Source organism: Pleurodeles waltl, chromosome 5 (assembly GCF_031143425.1).
Source record: "Pleurodeles waltl isolate 20211129_DDA chromosome 5, aPleWal1.hap1.20221129, whole genome shotgun sequence".
Lineage (NCBI taxonomy): Eukaryota > Metazoa > Chordata > Amphibia > Caudata > Salamandridae > Pleurodeles > Pleurodeles waltl.
This window is the reverse complement of record NC_090444.1, coordinates 1,419,935,241-1,419,954,826: the sequence shown is the minus strand read 5'-3', so window position 1 is coordinate 1,419,954,826 and position 19,586 is coordinate 1,419,935,241. Positions and strand designations below refer to the sequence as shown.

The window sequence follows — 19,586 nt, the reverse complement described above, 5'->3', positions numbered from 1 at the left end:
AACACTTCATACCAAAATATGTTCCACGACAAAACTGCTGGTTTGTTGCAGCACCGCCTCTCTATGGATAATCACTGAAATTCACTCCCCTAGGGCTAATTTTTTTAAATAAGGAGAATAATATAGTATGAAACACTGATTGATGTATTGCACACTAGAATAATAGGCTAAGTTGTAGTTATGCATCACAGCCCTTAAGAAATCACTGGGTCGTGTTTCAGCTGTACTTTAATGAAAACCTTTTTATCCCACCAGTCTGTGGAATACCTAATATCCAGTTGATTATATCAAGGTGAATTTCACTGCAGGTTTGTCCAGTAAGCTACCCTCCTACTTTCCCTTCCCGTTCCACCTACAACTAAAAACAATAATAGTTTAACATCTCATCTGCACTTATGGGACAGAAAGAGTAATGGAGACAATCCGCATCTTATCCACATTACAACATACCATACTTTCATTGGTTATTGTAGTTCCCTCCTCTGCCCCCCACCCTACTCACCCACAGCCAGGTTCTTTGCATCTTCTCAGCCTCAGAGCCTCCCCCTGACTTGGCAATGATCAAAGCAACTCATCTGAGCTGTTTTATGCATACATAAGTCAGTTAAACATTTGCATTCAGATTGGGATATTGGTGGTGTGCCTTCCTCACAGAGCTGGAACAGTACTGCATTCCTTTCTGATCCCATCATCCCTGCTGTTGGTTTGCATGCTAATCTTTTTATGTTGGATCTTCCTCCATCTGCACTGTTTAGGATTTTTGTATTTGCTTTGGGTTGTTGTTCATACTGGTGATTTCTATTGATCTGGTGAGTCTTCTAGACACAAGATAATATGGAGTCTGAGAGGGATCTCATCTGATAACGTACATATTCCTAGGTAAATATGATCCTTAATCTGAACCCCGATCATGTCTTACAAAAGGTCTGTTGATGATCTGAAATCTTGTGGCTTCTGGAGTTTGATGGAGGAAAACTCTTGATAGTTGCCTATTGTGTGGCCCTCGAACCTAATCAACTTGAGGCTCTGGCTGCTCTTATAATGGACTTCATTTGCTGCAAGTAGTGTACACATGTCAAAATGCCCAGTGGAATACTTTCTTGGAATGTTTGTGGTCCCGCTTGGTGCATTCAGTCTGTTGCACGGGGTACCTCTCTAATCATCAGTTTCCTTGGAGCTCTGGATCCTGCCTGGTTCATGTGTCTTGAGCTGCTATTCCTCTGCAGCTCCTTTCATTTCTCCTGCTGGCCGCCATGTCATGGTTACTTGTATTGATCATGATGTCTGTTGTCTAGAGCTCTGTATGGCCTTCACCCCTCTTACTGCAGCTTGTGCCACTCCCTTGCTATCTCTGATAATTTATTTCCTGCAGAGGTGACTGTCTTCTTTGCCCCAGTATTTAGTTATCAAGCCCCCAGCAGGTTACCTGTGTATCTCCACAGCTCTCCAGCAGGAGCAGGCTACACCGCTTTAATTGCAATTAATTCTCATGTTTCAGCCTCCATCATGCATTTGCTGCAGTACCAGTTTTTCAGATTTTAGCAGCCCTGGTATTCTCAAATGATGTCAGGGTGGCACTGAGCTCTCAGCAAGAGATTAGAAGGGCTCTACTATGCAATCCTCTGTTCATGTAGGGTTTGCAAAGCAACATGTTCAGTGGACATGGGCAGAGGATAAATGCATATGTCTCACTGCTCCACTGTCATGGCCTTGCTCCCTCAGTGTCTGTAATTTAATTAGGACAGCTTCATGTGAAGCCGTCCTAATGACCAACAAAACAGCCCCAGGTAACTTACTGTTGGCCTTTGGGTGAAAATCTGTGGGTCCTTCCACACTGATATGTTGTCAATACTGTGCATTAGCATCTCAAAGAGGTGATTATAGGAAAGGGGCGAGGATCAAGCCACACATACCACCCATAGAACAAGTCCGCATAACCCAAAATATTCCAGTGCTAAACAAATGTTAGCATCTTCAAACTGTAAATTTTACAAGTTAAACGTTCCTCATGAGCAAGTGGCATCTTAAAGCATTAAGGATGCTAAAAGAGAGCAGAGGGGCTGAGTTACAAAAAATTATTTTCAGCGGGCTGCCCCAAGCTGCATTTGCCCCCAAAATTCAAGTCCACATGCCTATGAAAGTGCCAGTGCTCAGCGTCTTAAAAGGGGGAGTGGGGAGGGGCTTGAGGAGAAGCAGCCAGTGGTTATAGCAAGGCTGCTCCCAGCTGCCACAGTTCAAGTTCACATGCTCAAGAAAGTGCTAGCCTGATGAAAATGCCAGCAGCTCCTAACAAATTCAGTGCTTCATGTTAGCACACTGCATCTCAAAGTGATGAAGTCAGGAGTGAGGTGTATGAGATTAATGGCAGCCAACAATAACCAGAGAGCTGCTGTAAGCATCACACCCTCTCACATGCACTACCCTTTTTAGGTATGGCTTCACATTGCGCCTTTTGTCAGACATTGTGCCATCAACCTAAAAAAGGTCTGTAAAAGCACTACCAGAAGAGGGTCTTTGGCTCCACCTACATGTTGGTAATCAGGAATACATGTTTTAATTGGGCAGAAGTTATAGGCTTCCACAAAAAAGTGCTTACCCTCTATGCAGCTGTGATAATTTTATTTATCCAGCTGCCTGCCCTTGAAGTTTAAGGGTCCCACACATGACATTGTAATGCTATTAGTCTTAGATAACCTACAGTGTTTGTTTTTCTCTGGTAAATGACAGATGGGAGAGGGGAGTCATTAACTTTGGAGTGAAGCTTTGTGCTTGACAGCCCACGGCTACTCGAATCTATGACTTTTAGGTCTGACCTACAGTGCACTTGTTGATAACCTTATGTGATCAACAAAAAAGAGATGCCAGAGTTCTGTTGAGAGAGCTGCTTATAAACCAACCACATGTTGGTTACTCTGAGTACTGTATTTGAGTCGGCTGAATTTGTATACTTCCACTAAAAAGACTGCTTGTATTGCACTTTTTGGCCTGTGGCACAGTTTGTACTTGATACAGCAGGACTGAGTTGGTTATAGTGGCAAGTCAGTGATCATGGCTGTAGCCCATATTGTTTATTCTCTAATGCTGTAATAAAAGCACTAGTCTTGATGTATTTATGGTGAAAAGCATATGTTAAAGTCAGTAGTCATTTAAGTGTGGAATGTTATCAATCTATATTAAAAATTAAAGTCCCTACAAATAAGTATTTTGTTACATGGAATCGCAGAGATTAGCATAGTAAGCATTGGTTGTGGTGTTGGTCACCCAGTGTGACAAACAGTGAATACAGAAAGTTTGATCTGTGGGAATAATGGAGAGATAGTATTTTGCTTGGCAACTGTAATTTTGTATACCTTTCTAATTTTATGACTTTGTATCTGTTTCTTGCCTTGTGGAAAAACTTACACTCGAACTGTAGACATGAGTTGGTTATGATGATGAGCTATATGCGTCTTTGGTGCACTGGACGCATTATATCGAATGCCGCAGGTCTGGTCTGCTTAATATGAAACATTGTGACAAAGGCAGTTGGTCTAGCTTATTAATTGTGGAAAGTATTTGTTAATGCCAGCAAGCCTTTAACAGGGCTATGGTATCACGTTGTATTACATGCAGGTGTTTTGCTACATGTAATCTCACAGATTACCGTAGTAGGCAAGGGTTTTGAAATTGACCACCCACTCTGACAAACCCTAGGAGTTTTCATAGTGATGATTCTTGTTTTACAGTGTAGAAAGGGGTTGTATATTGTTTTGCAAACTGTATTTTTATGCATATTTTTAATTTTATGACAATACATGATGGCTGCCAGAGCATGTGCACTTGAATATGTTAGAGTTAAGTAAAGTGTGAAGCCAATGTTAAAGAGTAAAGGCTTCATTGGTTCATTAGAAAACGTTGTGCCAGATTTCTTAAATTTGATCTGTTTATTCTGAAATGTTTCAGCAAAGCTAGTAGGCCTGACCTACTGATTGTGAAATGTGTGTTTTAAAGACAATAGGAGTAATTGTCATTACACTGTGCTAAAGACTTTAAGCATGTATTTTGGAATTTCATACATTACCCCGGCGGTAAGGGTTTTGATGTTGGTGATCTATCAGAACAAATTGTTGGGATCAAAAAAATGCACTACTAGGAGGGATAGTATTTGGCTTTGCCAACTGTAATTTTGTATACATCTGTTGTATACTGCTGAATTGTTGCCTTGTAAAAAGCTTACATTCAGTACAGTGGGCGTTAGTTGGTCATGGTGACAAGTCGATGATGAACCTCATGCGCCTGATTGTTTATTATGAAAAGTTATGATAAAAGCAGTAGTCCTGACATATATATTGTGAAAAGCATATGTTAAAAGCAATAGGCTTTTGAAGGTCAATTGGTATTACACTCAAATAAAGCCTACAGCTGGTTCGTTTGTTACATGAAATCTCACCAATTACCATAGTAGGCAAGGGTTTAATGTGGTGGTTACCCCCTCCGACAAACCGTGGGTATAGAAAGTTTGCACTTTTAGAATCCTTGCTAGGTCCTCTTACAAGGGGACTCTATTTTGTTTTGCCAACTGTATTTTCTATACTATGTAATTTTATGACTGTATGCCTGGTGGTTGCCTTGTGGGAAAGCATACGCTCAGTGCCTGAGTTGGTTATGGTGAAAAGCCTATGATAACAGCAATAGGCTTGTTGTTGTGCAAAACAATGTTATGTCTGATGCCATAGGTTTGGCATGTTTATTATGAACAGTTATTATAAACGCAATAGGCATGTCTTTTTTACTGTGAAAAGCCTTGTGGTAAAGCCACTGTGCCTCTAACTTTGGATTGTTATCACATGATTTTACAGCCATTAAAAAGGTATTTGTGGTGACAAACACTGGGAGTAGAATTTCACGGTGCTGTTTCTTGAAAGACCCTATTGAAAGTGTATTGTTTTTCCAACTGTAATTTTTAACATATTTGTAATTTTATACATGAATGCCTGATGGTTACCAGCTTATGCACACTTCAGTAGGCCGGAGTTGTGTATAATGTCAAGCCATTATAAAGGCTAGATGCCTTATCGGTTCACTGTGAAGTTATGTCAGAATCCTTAAATGTGATCTATTTATAATGGAAAGTTATGACAAAGCAGGTAGATCTTACCTTTGTGAAAAATATGTGAAAGGCAATTAGTTTTTTAAGGGTGGAGTGTTCTGACATGTTACTAAATCCTGTAGGCATGCATTTTGTTATATAGAATCTTACAGATTACTGTAGCAGGCAAGAGGTGTGGTGTTGGTGACCTACCAGAATAAACCATGGGGATAGACGATTTCCACTGTAGTAATGGTTATTAGGAGGGATATAATATAGCCTTAGAACCCGCCGTAGCGGGCTCTACCGGCTACTAAAGGCCCGCTCCCGCGTTAAAGGCCCGAGCCGAAGGAGAGGCCCTTTAACAAGGGAGAGGGCCTTTAATAGCCGGTAGAGTCCGCTACGGCGGGTTCTAAGGCTATTAGAACATTCTGCCACTCATGGCAGAATGTTCTATTAAAGAAAACAAATTCCTCACGGAGCCCGAGGGGATTAAAATCCCCTCGGGCTCTGTGAAGCTTTGTTCACAGCTCTTGCTGTGAACAAAGCGAACATTGGAATGTTGGCGCTGCGGGCTTTTACCGGCCAGTAAAAGCCCGCAGCACTGCATTGTTTTCAATGGAGCTGCCAACTTCCAATGTTCTAATATAGTTTTGACAACTCCTATTTTGTATATATTTGTAATTGTATTGCATTATACCAGATTATTGCCCTGTGTGAAAGGCCTATGAACCAACACAGTATGTCTAAGTTAGTTTTGGTGACAAGCCAGTGATGAAGGTTATAGGCCTGATAGTTTATAATAAAAAGTTACGATAAATGCAGCAGACCTCACCTATTGATTGTTAAAAGCATATGTTAAAGTCAGGAAACATTTAAGGGTAGATTGGTATTAGTTTGTATTAAAGCTGACAGATAGGTATGTTGCCACATTTCATTTAAAGAGATTACCATAGTAGGCAAGGATTCTGATGCTGGATACCACCTCTGATAAACAGTGAGTATTGAAGATATCTACTGACAGAATGCTTGTAAGGCCTCTTAGGGGGGACAGTATTTTGCTTAGCTAACAATAGGTTTGTATGCTGTGTAATTTTATGACTTTACCCCTGATGGTTACCTTGTATGAAAGCTTTCTCTCAGTACAGGACGCCTCAATTGATTAGCATGATAAGCCACTGATAACAGCTATAGGACTATGTTGTGCATAAAATATGTCTGTTGGCAGATGTTTGATCTATTTATTATGAAGGATTATGATAAATGCATTAGGCCTGTCATATTGATTGTGAAAATCATACTTCTGGTGAATATTTCTAACTGCAGATTCCTCATTTTGGGAACAATCCCCATATGTCAGATCGGAACCAACATTTTTCAGAGTAGTTCTCCTGTGCAGTGGTACATGACGTCCATGCCAATGTTGTTCCGCTCTAGAGCTGATAGGCAGAGTTGCATAGAAGAGGCACCCAGCACCTTGACGTCCGGTCCCTTCTTTTTGCATCTTCAGATGCAGGTCTAGATCTTGTCTGTGACCAGAATTTTGACCCCCTAAAACCAGAGGGGTTAAGCTGTGCAGGAACTGTTGCAAACAAATGCCTGTGTCAGACTTACACTAAGTTTGTTTCTGGTGCATGGGGTGGACCATGAATCCAAGGCTTGTGTGATTCTTCCCTGATAAACCTGAAAGGTATATGGGAACGCAAAGCCATGCACAAGTAAATTCTGCTTAGTGACAGGTAGAAGTCAAAAGGAAGGTCCTGTCCTTCCAGCATGTGATTTTCTTCAATGGGGAGAATGACAAGAGAGTCTTGGTTAGTGACAGTCAAAATGCAATTAGAGATTTTGAACTATTAATCTAGTAACATCTAACTGTCTGTGTAGAGGTAGACTGCTGTGGTAAAGAACAATCAACTAATGCAGCTTTCATTGCCCAAAAGTACAAAAAAAGGATATTTGTTAGAGACAGCTAAAGCAAAAAATGCTTAAAGTTTTGCAGCTTTGCTGCCGGCGGGGGGGGCACTCCTCCACCCTACCGGAGGAGCCGCCCCTGCATAACAATGCTATTGGCTGTATCATTGCTCCTCCTTTCTAGTGCAATGCTTGAGAGACTATTTTAGGACCCAAAGACTTATAATTTGAAGTCATACATGCAGTTGCTATTGTGTTGGTATGCCATTAAAACCCATTTATTTACCGTGTTCCTAAAGACTATTGATATTTCATTGAATTGCGACCGGAATAATACGTTTTTCTGTGCTTTCTGTTTCAGTGATATCCCAAGGATTCCCGAGAGCTCCCATCCCCCTTTGGAGTCTAGTAAGTACCAGTGTCAGAGTATTTGTCTTGTGTACATTTAACAAAAGTGTCTGTAATTCAAGGATGCACTAAAGCTGCTGCAATCTGAGTGGGACTCAGAGCAGTCCCTTAAAAATTGGAAACTACTGCAGGAATCAGAATTACAATACCCAATTCCTCTGAAAACACAATTTTCCCATTTTTCTATTTGGAGATTTCAAGAGATAAAATGTCAGGGTGAAAAACACCAGAAGTGCATCATTCCAGCATCTGTTGTGATTTCCTGTTGAGCTTACCTGGCTACAGATTGGGCTCAGTTTTTCATTGTAGTGGTGGGGGAGTAAGCTCGACCATTTGAATAATGTGGCAGTGCCGAACCAAATTATTGCTTTTGTTCATGGTTGACTGAAATATGTCGCTAAAAAAGCAAATTATTATGCATATCTGCAACAAGAAGTAATATGTGGTACATTACGATGTATCATTACATAGCTGCTATGGCATTTAACACTCATAGGTAATAATACCAAAGGTAGCCCAGTGCTGTAGAATAATATAAAGGTTTCTTAAGAAGGAAAGTTATACGCCATCATTAAAAAGGATGCTGTGTGCTATTAACAGTTGAGGATTTTGGCTTATTTGAAACCTCCAGACCCATTTTATCAATACTGTCTCTGTTACCTTGTGGCGTAAAATTGTTTGCTGAAAACAGATAAAAAGTTTTGCAAAGCAGAAAACAAACCTACATTTCCCACTTGTAAAAAAAGGTTAACATCTTTTATTCTATGTATGCTTAAAATTAGCTACCTAAGCCAGTTATGTTATATCTACTGATCTTTTCAGATGAGGTGGCCTCAATAATCTACCCTACAGAACAGTATTGTACATTACATATTTACTAAGTAAATGCCCCACTGGATATCTCATTAGGATAGGAGGCATCAGACGATATGAAGAGTTGCAAAGTGTTTGGCATTTCTACATTCTCAGTGATCTTTTGAAAAAAATCACTTCTTTGTGAACTCGTGAATGTAAATATGAATGTATATAAACCGTGGTAAATCACGTATGTGGCAAGGAATGACTCATTCTTCCCATCTTGTTTAAAATATACGTAAGTATTTGGGAGTTATATTTCCTACCATTGTTTAAAGCACCTTCTTGAATTAATACATTATGACTACTGACTTAACTAAAAGTGGGTCCCTTAAATGTTACCACCTTCAAAGTCAGAAAAGCACACACAGATCACTCGAGCCCCATTAGTGCAAGATTCCTAAAATTGCACTCTTAATTAACCATTCTTGCCTACAGAGGTGAACTGGTTCCTGTTTGAGCAGCAAGGCCTTTAACAGATACATTTAACACAGGATTGTGTACAAAAAGTAGCGATTCAATAGTACTTTTGCGACATAAAGGCATAAAGAACTTAAAAAGTTTAAACCAGGTTCAGGAGAGCCTTGTAAAAGAGGGCTCGAGTTCACCAACAGAAAAAGGCCGTTGAGGCAGGCAAGAATAAGATCCATCTATGAGGAAAGTGATACAAGCAAAGAGTCGAGAAGCACCCTGGAGCACAAGGATTAGCACAATGGCAATTGATATCAATTTCTTGCAAAACAACGTTGATGATGATTGTGGGAAGCTGGCTCTGTATATACTGTATCAAAATGTGATATAGTGTGCACAGAGTCCAAGGGATCCCCAGAGGCTTGACAGAGGCTAAAGTAGATAATACTAATGCTCTCTTTAGTGGTAGTGTGGTCCAGAAGTTCTGCTTATCAGAGGGTACTACAAAGCATTTGTTGTGCACGCACAGACAAATGAAAAAGCACACACTCAATGACTTAACTCCAGACCAATTGTTTTTATATAGCAAAAATACCTTTTCTTAATTTATTTCTAGAATCACAAGATTCAAGTTGCAGGTAAGTACATTAATAAATACGTATTTTACATATGGATCAATATTACTTTGTTTGGAATCGGTAAGTTATACAGTTTAAGAATAAACAGCAATAATCTGTTTTAAAAGTTGACACTGAAATTTTCAGAAACAGTTCCTGGGGTAATGAAAAGTTAATACAATTTAAAGGTAAGTACTTGACTCACAGTTCCAGTCTCCGGGGATTAGGAATTCCACAGGTTGGGGTTCAAGTTTACCCCAAACACCCACTACCAGCAACACGGGGCCGGCCGGGTGCAGAGGTCAAAGTTGAGGCAAATTTAACATGGGCTTCTATCAAGACTGGGGGGCACTCGGTTTCAGATCTGCTGGCCGGTAAGTAACTTCCCTGGTCACCGGGCCCTTGGTACCATGGGTACCTTTTACAGGGGTCTTAACTGTGGGCCATGGGTGTGCCAGTTGTGGAAACAAAGGTACAGGTTTTGGGAAAGAACACAGGTGCTGGGGCCTGGTTAGCAGGATCCCAGCACACTTTCAATCAAAGTTGGCATCAATATCAGGCAAAAAGTGGGAGAGTAACCATGCCAACAAGGGCGCTTTTCTACAATGATGATGAAAATACTTGTAGAGCGCATGAATTCCCAGAGGCGTCTTGGCATTAAAAGTACATTAGGAAAGGAAGCACCTACTATTTCCTAAATAACCAAGGTTTTAGGGATTTCCTGAATGCCAAAATAAAATTTCACAAATATTTGGCACGCCCGTGACAGCGCTCAATCACACAAGGGAAGCCTACTCAGAATCCTTTGAAGAGCTGAAGGATGAAGTTGGCTACCTTACAGAAGCCAACTAGCAGCTGCATGTAAAGGCCGAGGATGCAGAGCGGAGGTCCAAATGTAACTGCATTTACTTGGTGTTAATTCCTGAAAGGACACAGAAAGGTATGTTGATTCTAATGAGGAACATGATAAAGCATTGAAGACCTCTCCATCTCCTTTACAATTGAAAGCACCCATCATGTGCCAGAAAGGGTGCCAAAGCCAGGAGTTAGACTACTACCCACCATTGCCCAAGTCCTTAACTTTGGAGACTGCCATGCAGCCCGATGAGGATCCAGTTAAAAAGTAATACAGTCATAATGTTTTCAGACTACCAAAGAACTGCAAGCAAATAGGCAATCATTTGACAAAGTGAAAGCAGAGCTACATTAGTGAGATATAAAATACAGGATGCTTTTTCCTGCTAAGCTTAAAGTCCTGGCATAAGGGAAATCATGTTTTTTTTACCGCAACAGGGGAATACTATGAATGGCTTCCTTGATTGCGAAAAGTCAGGAGGAAGAAGCAATATGCATCACAAGGGCCAAGATAAGAAGGTACCCAGGAAGTAACCAAGATCAGCAAGACACCGAAGGCAGCCATGAACTCTGAAGACATCACTAAAGCAGGGCCATGCCAGCCCCACAAACTTTGATGCATCCAGAACGGATATACCAAGGCACGGGGCAAAGAAAATGCCTGGGGAGGTTGGCGGCTGAAGGGTAAAATATTGCCACACTTGAGGGATTTTCAGGAGACAGGAAAACTTAATAGTGCTGTTGTAAACATATAAAGGTTTGAAGTTAGACATGGTGAGGCAATGGGTTCTTCAGGCATTGGGGAAGGAGGCCGTTTTAAACTTGGAATTGAGTGTGGGGGTTGGGACCAGGCAGACAGGATTCCATTATTAGGCACAGAGAGGAGAAGAAGCACTCACTGCACGCCAGAGGAATAGAGAGACATTACAGATAATGGCCCCACCACTACTGCCTGAGTCCCAAAGGAAAGACTATAAAACACTTATGTGGAGTGTGAATGGTTTGGAACACAAGTTGAAAGGGGTGGTAAGTGAATTCCTGAACAGACACAACTCTGATAGAATGCTCCTTTAAGAGACCCAGTTAGGTAACAACAGTTGTTTCCTAGGCCAGTGGACAATGTACTGCCACATTTGGGGTTTACATCTTGGGGGTGGGAGGGAAAGGGCTGGGAATGTGTCCAGGACTGTGGTTCCATTCCATTCTCACTTTGTCAGACTCGGGCAGCTGTAAGTGGGGGAATGGAATGGGACAATTTCAAAGTGGTTTTTCTATATTTTCAACAGAGGCTGCAATTGGTCGCGCCAGAAAAGCTAGAAAACTAGACAGTCCAGTCTCCCAATGCACTTCAAGTCTTTGGTGGGTTAGGGGCTGAGTTTAAGAATGCAGGGTGACCACAAACAAACAGAAGTGTAGAGAGAATAGGTGCCTACACAATTTCACAAGAGCAATGGAGCCAATGGACATCTGGAGAGAGGCTCACTCCACTACTCAATATTCATACATCTCTAACTGTGTGAAATCTCTTGTCAGGCTAGATTATGTGCATATGCTGTTGTTTCTTCTTCTGTCATTAGGGATATTGGATCACTACTCCACTTCACACCAAGCTGGAGACTTCCAAACTAGGGAACAGACTGGATGCAGACTGGATTCCTGAGTCTTATACATACGGGAGACCAAAAAACATCTGGTACAAATGACAAACCTATACCCTGGGAAAGTGAGTTGTTGGTGGGTTCGAGAGTAACTGTGTAGGAGGAGGCCAACAAAACAGTCAGGGGTCAGTTCACATCTACCAGAGTGGGCAGAAGTAGAGGGAGGAAAAAGGAGGCACAGGTCCTGGAACCAGGTATTGCTTTGGTAAAGGTGGAGCAAATATAAGATCCAGAAGTGAACCTGTCTCATCAGATGGTGTCGAATAGAGACACATAGAAACTGCTAGTTAAGGGGGCATGCGAAGGTACAATATTGGATGAAGCACCACAGGCTATACTGCAGTAAAGTGGGGAAGCATTTAGATTTGTTTAACGAAACTGGAAGAGAGCCAGGCTGAGTCATACACTCAGCTGAAGAGATAGCAGAAGAATTCATGGAATACTTAGAATGGTTATACAAACCTAGAAAGAGAGGCTCCTTGGGAACTTTTGTAAGAGATATTCCAACTGTTTCCATGTCTAGAGAAGATAGGGAAATGTTGGACCAAAAAATAGAGATGACAGAAATTGCAGAGACAATCAAGCGACTCATGAGTGGAATAAACCTGGGGCCAGTGGCCTACCTCCAGAAATCTTTATATGTCTGCGTGTTAAACTGTGGTACCCGGTTCAGGGAGTTTCAGCTGGACCAGCGCAGGAGACAGGTGTGGTCCTTCTTCCCCCTTCTTGTTCACGTTGGCAATGCAATCTCCTGCAAATTGGATGAGGTGAGAAAACCATATCAGAGGACTCAAATGGGACTCAGACTTGGAAGACGTGACCTCCCTATACACAGCTCATGAACTGGCATAAATCGATTTGGTTTCCCCATCTGCATGACAGCCTCCAGTTTATAGGAATTGTGCACTTAAATGGGTGAAAGATGGTTTCAAATACTTAGGCACATATATAACAAACCCCCGGAAAGAGTTTATGCAACATAACTTGGTAAGACTACTGGAAGAATGCAAAATAGATACACAATTTTGAAGAAAACATTTGAATGGATTGGAGGCTTTAAGAAGTGGGACCTCCTGGGCATATCCAAGTTAGAAGTTATAGGGGGCACAGGGACTCTTGTCGTTCGATAAGCTACAAACCAGTTGGAATAAGCAGATAATCGGAGATTAAAATACCTTCATATGAATCATGCACTCTTAAAATACAAAGACATACTCTAAGCCGTTCTAGAAGATTTAGCACTGGAATACCAGGTGTTGGCATCCCCGTTTACAAACATGCCATCTTGCTTATATACAGGACACATAAATAATTTCAGAGGGCTCCTTGATGCTCTCAAAACCAAAGGGGGCAGAATATTGGGTTATTGGATGACGACTGGGGCAAGGTATGCAGGTACCTCAGAGAGGTGTCTAATACAGCTAGCTTTCGGCAAATACAGCTGAACCCGGTTGCTAAAAATGGGCAGTACAGAAAGAAGCAAGTGCCTGAGAGGCTGTGGTCAGACTGGCACACTATCTATAGCTACTACTACACACGCAGCGGATGTCCACAATTGCAACGATTTGGGTTGAGGGTTGGTCTGCAGATCACAAAGGTGAATGGGGAGAAAAGAGACCTAAAAGTACAGTTGGCACTTTTGGTAATATCTAGAGACTGTACTCCACCAACATATATGCAGCTGTTTTGTGACATAGCATTATTGATGGCAAGTAGAGACGTTGTGAGACTTTAGGAAAGTCAGTCACCCTACCTCCTCAACAGTGGGTCAGGAATATGGACTGGCACATGCAGGTGAGGATCAGTGTGCATATTGCAGGAGTGGCTGCAGAAATTCGCTAACATTCTAGACCCCTTTAGCGACTTAAAGACGAAATGCAAATAGCCCTGATTTGAGACTGATAGCCAGATTAAGAATGCCTGGTGAGCCCTGTTTAGGAACTACGGAGGTGTGAGTTGAGGAAATGAATGGGAAAAGTCTGGGAACACAATGGTGAACAGGGTTTAATGAAAGTACATTCAAAGGTTCACCGTAAGGTTACACATTCCTATGTATGCATGTGAGTAATAGTGCACCTGGAAACTGCCGCCTTTATGTTTCTTTTGTATATAAATCAATAAAATAGTTCCAAAGATTACTTGTTCACACCCATTGTGCATCAAGCAGTAGAGGCACTCCAAATCCAACATTTTGACACCAATTCTGCAGTCAACGTCTGTGGCACTTAAACCCTTTTATGCCTTAAAAATGCGTTTTAATGGAACCGGTGTTGGCTGCACTGGAAAAATCTTTCTCGGCCCCACAGTAGACCCCAGGAAGATTCCCCGACACCAGAGGCCTGAGTCTTCTGAGATAAAGTTATTTTCTCATCTTTCACTTCACTAGAAAGCCTGGTGGTTCCAGCTTCTTCAGCAAAACTGAATCCTAAAGTATCCACAGTTTACCGTATGGTACTTCAGGGTCTTGAGTCCACCTGTCTTAGCTCCTTTGAATGCAAAGTGTTTGCCTCTGGCCATGCAACCCTACACACCACTAATTGTAAGAGCTTTCTAGGATGGTATTTTCATGCCTTGTGGCAAATGGTAAAGTCAGCTACAGTTTTTGTTCCAGATTCATGAAAGCTCAATTTTCTGAATTACTCAGCAATGTGCTAATGCTTCCAAGCGAATTCTGAAATGTGGATTAAACACAGTGGACCTTTCTATGGCTACTGCTTTTACTTTTCACAGGCATGCCTGGTTCTGCATCACGGGATTTTCTGCATATGTGCAGTTTTTGAACTTTTGTGGCGATAGAGCATAAAACCAGCATCATTTAAATTTCTGCATGGAGACCGCTGTGACAAAACAGAATCAATTTATGGCAGATTCATTGTCCTAATTTATACTTATGTGAGCCACAACAGACATAAAATAGTGTGTGATTACGCTATGTTTCCAACACAGGAGCTGTGTATGGTTTCCTTTTAACTGCACATACTTTTTATCCTTAAATAGAATCTTTTCCTGCATAAAAATATGCTAACTTGTGTACACCTTCTAGGGATATTGGTATTACCAAGGTGACACATGAAATAGAGTTCCCAGATGTGTTATAGCAAGCCCATAAAATCACAGTCTTGAGGTGGCCTCTTTCTACCACCTCCATTCAAATGAGTGTGGGACTGTGCTACATCAAGGAGAATGGGGCCATGGACAAGGCATATTTGGTCCCCTTCTTCAGAACACATTTGCAATTTTTATCTATTTTATTAATATTATTTTATTGATATTGAATTATACTTTAAGCTTTTAAAAACTGGGTGCACACAGAAACAGCTCAAAGTTTAGGCTTTCATCCCACCAATACATAAGCTGTCCGAAAAGAAAGCTTGAGCTACAATTATTAAAGCTGTCTCATTTTATGTTTGGATCTTGAATTTTAGTGTGCAATATTTTATATGGAATTTAGGGCCAGATGTAGGAAGCCTTTTGCACGTCGCAAACTGTGAAAAACCGACTCGCAAAATGTGATTCCGACTCGCAAATAGGTAGGGGTGTTCCCTTCGTATTTGCGACCGCATCGCAATGCTGAGTTGCTTTGTGACCGCGAAAGCGGTCGCAAACCAACTCGTAGTTACCATCCACTTGAAGTGGGTGGTAACTCATTCGCAAACGGGAAGGGGTCCCTATGGGACCCCTTCCCCTTTGAGAATGTCGCTGAAAATATTTTTTCAGAGCAGGCAGTGGTCCAATGGACCACTGCCTACTCTGAAAAAATTAAACCAAATGGTTTCATTATTTTTTTTAATTGCAACTCGTTTTCCTTCTGCAATAAAAAAATAAAAAACTGCTTTATTAAAAAAAGCAGTCACAGACATGGAGGTCTGCTGTCTCCAGCAGGCCACCATCCCTGTGAGTGCAGGGACTCGCTATAGGGTCGCGATTTGCGACCCACCTCATTAATATTCATGAGGTGGGTCTTTGCGACCCCATAGCGAGTCGCAGAAGGTGTCTGAGACACCTTTCTGCATAATATTTTGCGAGTTGCAAATTGCGAGTCGCTATGACTCGCAATTTGCAAGTCACAAAATATTTTTTTGATACATCTGGCCCATTGTGTCTAACCAACCTCCTCCTCCACTTTTAGAGATAAGCATGCATCACTTAAAATGTAGCTTTAATTGCTGAATATTCGTAATCACAAATAAACCCCCTTCACCATTGGTATTATTGCTGAAAACAGCGGTTCAGAGATTTTGTCCATTCTCTGCAGAGAAATCGGATATGATATGTCCCTCCTTAAAACATTTCCTGTTACTTAGCCACCCTCCTTTCTTACTCTGTGTACACATACTTGGCTAAAGAGTGACCTCTAACTCTAAGGAGGGTAGGAATAGAAAACAGGAGAAGGAAAGAGAAGTAAATAGAATGGTGTGGTGAGAGAGGTGAAGGCGAGGAGAGGTAGAGATGAGGTAGTGTGACAAGTGTGGTAGGGAAAGACATAAGGAAAAAATAGAGGAAGGTGAAATAGCTAGAAAAAAAGGTAAAGAGAGGTAGAAAGTGGAGGGCGTTGGTAATGAAAGAGGTAGACATATCAGCAAGGTTTTAGAGTAAGGTAGAAAGTTCTACATGTAAGGAGAAAGTGATTTAAAAAACAGGATGCATTGATACGTGGAAAGTAGATAGAGGAATGATACTGAAAGTATGGAAACATGTTGAGGTAGACGCACTGAGATATAGAGAAAAGTGATGCTATGAGAGGGAGACAGATGGGGTGGAGAAGTGTATTGAGACAGAGGTAAGGTATGCATAGGTCTGGTAAACAGTTCAGCAAGAGAGGGGGTAGATATATAAAGATACCGTGATGGGCATAGTAAGGGCTAGAGAAAGAGGTATTGAGGAAAGGTCAAGTAGAAGCAGTGAGGTAAAGGAGACAGAGAAATAGAAGAAGATATGTTTTTAAGTTAATCACCACCAACTGCCTGAGAGAGTAAGAGGTCATGTGGGCAGCTCAGGCATGACCAACTGTCAAGTAACACAAATCTATCTTTTTATTCACATAATTATCGCTTTACAAAGGGGGGCCTTAAAAGGTGAGCAATTACACACTTAGTTCATGCCTCATAACGGCTCTGATATGGAGGAGTATTTGGTAGCTCTGTAATAATGCCTTTTTCCATGTGTGTTGTAGTAATGTGCATAGCTGTGATAATGCCCTGGAGCTTAAAATGCAATTCAGCTCACAAGGGCATAAATAAATAAGAGGCAGTAAGAGGCAAGATGAGCAAAGACATTTCTCCATTATATCGCTGGAACTGGAAGTTTCCGTTCTTCCTATCCACTATCCGTTTTATTGTGTTAATGTAATTATATTGAGTTCGGTCATCCAAATCTTTCAGAATTTCAAAGCCAGTGAGTGATGTATAGATCTTGCTTGACTACTCAGCTGTCTGCATGATGTACTGTTACCAATTCTTTTAAATGGGAATAGAGTGAGCTTTGGCTCCACTCGGAGGAGTATTTCTCTCTAATATCATGCTATTGGCTGTTAGCTATTGGCTGTCTCATTCTTCCTCCTATAAAGGGCTTGCACTGCAATGCTTCAAGACAGATTAACCACTTTGGGGCCTATTCACGAACGGTAATTTGTAGTAGGTGAAGTAGTACTACAGTAATACTAAAAAAAATCAAAATGTTATTTAGTACGTGTGAGAACTCTGCCACTCCTGTTTTTTCTGTGTGGAGATCTTTGCACATGCAGGTCTAGGTTTTAGTAGTAAACATGGGAGGGATGTGGGAGTGACTTAAAAATAGGGACTATGTCCACATAAATGGAAGGTGTTTGAAGATGGGTAAGGAGTAGTAGGGAGGGATATGCAAGTACAAACTCTCACCCACAAACTGAACTGTTTACAAACTAAACTTCTAAAGTTACTACAGCCAAAAAGATCCCAACACAATAGCAAATGTACTACAGTTCATACAGAAAACAGTGGAGGTAGGAATTTAAAGTAACACCCATGGGAAATAATGTTAAGTAAAAGAAATGGCTGCCTTCTCGAGTGAGGAATCAAACAAGCAGTAGCAGTTTGGACCATCTGTAATTTACTGATAGGACCATTATGAACCACTAGTAATAGTGAGTCGGCATAATCTAATCTAGAAGTCATCAGCACATGCACAATAAGTTTCTGCAAATGATCTGGCAGAATTTCTAAGATATTTTTTAAGGATTTGAGTTTGGAGAAGCAGGACAATGTGTTGTTCTGGATTTGAGGTTCGAAGGAAAGCTGATCACATTTTATTCTCAGGTTTCTCACCACAGTGGAGATCTGAAGGTACCCCTAGATCTTTTGGCCACCATCTTTCTAAACTGAGTGGAGAAGAGTTGCTGAAAAAAGTAGCTCCGACTTTTCAGAGGTAAGCTTTAGACAGCTCAACTGCATCTACCTAGCCACTACAGATAGACATCATTGGAACCTCTCCACTGTATTATTGTCAAAATGGTAGAAGGAAAGCAGTAGTTAAGTTTCATCGACATATGACACAATATTGAGGCCCCAAGGTTCCACCACCTTGGCCAGGGGTAACCTTTATTTACAGAAGAAGTTGGGACTGATGCCTGAACCTTGTAGGACACCATGTTGCATGTCCTTATAGATTGAAGCATAATGGAGGAGATGTAGGGCCTGAGGCCGCTCAGACAAAATATATTATAACCATTTTCTGGCCAGCCTGCCATCTCCAGCTACACGTAAATGCTCCAGCACAATAGGAGTGTTGAATGCTGCAGAAAGATGTTAGGGAATCACTGCTGTTTTTATCCCTGGTCTGAGTTAGTTGTTATGAACTCTGAAACCTCCAATAATCCATCCCCGGTACTGAACCCAGGGTTGTAACCAGACTCAGTCACATTAGGTATCTGGTTATCCTAAATTAAATTGGGACAGCTGTTTATTGGCCAGTTTCTCTAGCATTTGTACAAGGACTGGTAAGAGGGAGATTGGCCTATATTTGCTTATAGTTGAGAAGTCAGTCAAGACTTGTGCTTTCTTCCAACAAAGGGAAATGGTCCCTAAGTCCAATATGTGATTGAACAAGGCTTTAATAGTGTGAAGTAAGGTTGAGGTTACTAATTTAAAGATGCATGGCAGACAAGAGCCAATGGACGAACCTGAACTGCAGTTAAGGATAGCCAATACAGAGTCAGTCAAAGAAATATGCTCAAAAGTGTGAAGTTGTGGCCCCCACTAGGCGCTTAACAATCAGAGCATGGGGTCATAGAGCCACTTAGGTTCTAGAAATTCTTGTAAATGTCCTCAACCTTCTCATAACAGTAGTCTTACAGATTGTTGCATAAAAATTCTGAAGCTGTGGCGTTTTGTTGACATGCACCAGGAGCTAAGAAAGAGCTAACAATCCTAAAGCTTTTCATTGGTACATTGTCTCTTTTGGCTATCTCCCTTGAGAAAGCCTCAGACTGCAATTTCCGAATACTTTTTCGAAAGTTTTAAGGACTCGTTACAAATCATTTTTGCCTACATGTCATAAATTTTCCCACATTTTCTTTCCACTTGTTTGCTGTGGAGTTCCTCAGCTTTCAGCACAGGGGTGATCCAGGAAGCAGAGGTCTTTTGCCTCTTAGCAACTCCTATTTTTATGTGTGCTATTTTATCAATTGCCTATGGTAAACGAGCCTACATCCACATCAGTTTTCCCTTCCAAGGTCGGAAGTAAAGGGCCAAGGGCCTCCATTAATTTGGATCCCAATATTGTATGTCAGGCTCAACCAGGGATATCCGTCCTCTGTACCTGTGGGGA

At 41.3% G+C, this 19,586-nt stretch overlaps 1 protein-coding gene across 7 annotated transcripts in view; it reads left to right on the top strand.

Moving 5' to 3' along the window:
- The window catches only part of RIMS1 (regulating synaptic membrane exocytosis 1), a 2,255,956-nt gene that overhangs the window by 1,165,343 nt on the left and 1,071,027 nt on the right, over positions 1-19,586 (top strand). For all 7 annotated transcript variants that reach the window (XM_069235695.1, XM_069235694.1, XM_069235701.1 and 4 more), the window contains one exon: positions 7,341-7,387. In XM_069235695.1, the coding sequence (XP_069091796.1) occupies positions 7,341-7,387 (47 nt within the window). The remainder of the gene's footprint in view (positions 1-7,340; positions 7,388-19,586) is intronic.